The following is a 1106-nucleotide window of genomic DNA, read 5'->3' as shown; positions in this document are numbered from 1 at the left end:
CTTGAACACCTACACAGAAAAAGAAGATATTCTTAATGCTCTCCAGGAGCTGAACCATAAAGGGGGCAGAGCCCTCAACACTGGGGCAGCTCTGGACTACGTGAGAAACAATGTTTTTGTTGACTCCTCAGGGAGTCGGCATCAAGAAGGTGTCCCTCAAATACTGATTCTCCTAAGTGGCGGCAGATCTCAAGATGATGTTGCAAGTGCAGCTCTGGCTCTAAAACAGGACAGAGTTGTTCCATTCTGTGTAGGCACAAGAAATGCTGACATACTCGAGCTCCAAATGATTGCACATAACCCTTCCTATGCTTTCTCTGTGCTGCGGTTTGATGATATTGGGAGCGTCTATCAACAACTTGTGTCATTTGTGAAAAGAGTGCCTCGACAACAGCCAAGACTAAAACCACAGAATGTACTAGGTAAGAGTATCTATCTATCTATCTATCTATCTATCTATCTATCTATCTATCTATCTATCTATCTATCTTGAATAACTTGTATAACTCTAACTGAGCATCATCTTTGTGTCTGTGAAAGGTTCTGAAGATGGAACTGAGTCCATTCAACGTGATATTGTGTTTTTGTTGGATGCCTCAGATGAAATGCAAAATGAATTTCAGGCAATGCTTGGCTTTGTTGAGAGAATGGTGGAGAAACTCAATGTGGATGAGAACATCGATCGCGTTTCAGTGGTGCAGTACAGCAGGGAACCTTCTGCTGAATTTTTCCTGAACACACACAAAACAAAGCAGAGTATGGCAGACAATGTGCGAAGTCTAAGGCATAGAGGAGGCACACCACTCTATACTGGTGCAGCCCTCCAGTATGTCAAGGATCATGTTCTCACAGCCTCTTCTGGAAGTAGGCATCAACAGGGCGTCCCTCAGATTTTGGTTCTCTTAACTGGCGGACGGTCCAGTGATGATGTCAGAAATGCTGTAGAAAACTTGAAAGGAATGGGTGTGATGGTATTTGTGGTGGGAACAAAGAATGCAGATGCCCTTGAGATTCAGTCTATTTCACAGGAAGCCAGTCGTGCTTTCTTTGTAGCAGATCCCAGTGATCTGTCAGGAATTGAACAACAAATATTTTCTGCCACCACC

The 1106-nt window shown here is 43.7% G+C and overlaps 1 protein-coding gene across 1 annotated transcript; it reads left to right on the top strand.

Annotated features, from left to right (window-relative positions):
- Positions 1–540: 540 nt before the first annotated feature.
- Positions 541–1097, top strand: LOC147819988 (matrilin-1-like; the record flags this gene model as incomplete). Its single annotated transcript, XM_087179082.1, has 1 exon — positions 541–1097. A coding segment is annotated over one exon (557 nt), but the record flags the coding sequence as incomplete, so codon positions are not given.
- Between the last annotated feature and the right edge of the window lie 9 nt (positions 1098–1106).

The sequence above is a fragment of the Seriola lalandi genome, unplaced genomic scaffold, assembly GCF_002814215.2.
Source record: "Seriola lalandi dorsalis isolate HSWRI2012SDOR001 ecotype SW California unplaced genomic scaffold, Sedor1 jcf7180002007404, whole genome shotgun sequence".
NCBI classification, from domain to species: Eukaryota; Metazoa; Chordata; class Actinopteri; order Carangiformes; family Carangidae; genus Seriola; species Seriola lalandi.
This window is presented reverse-complemented; position numbering and strand designations above follow the sequence as displayed.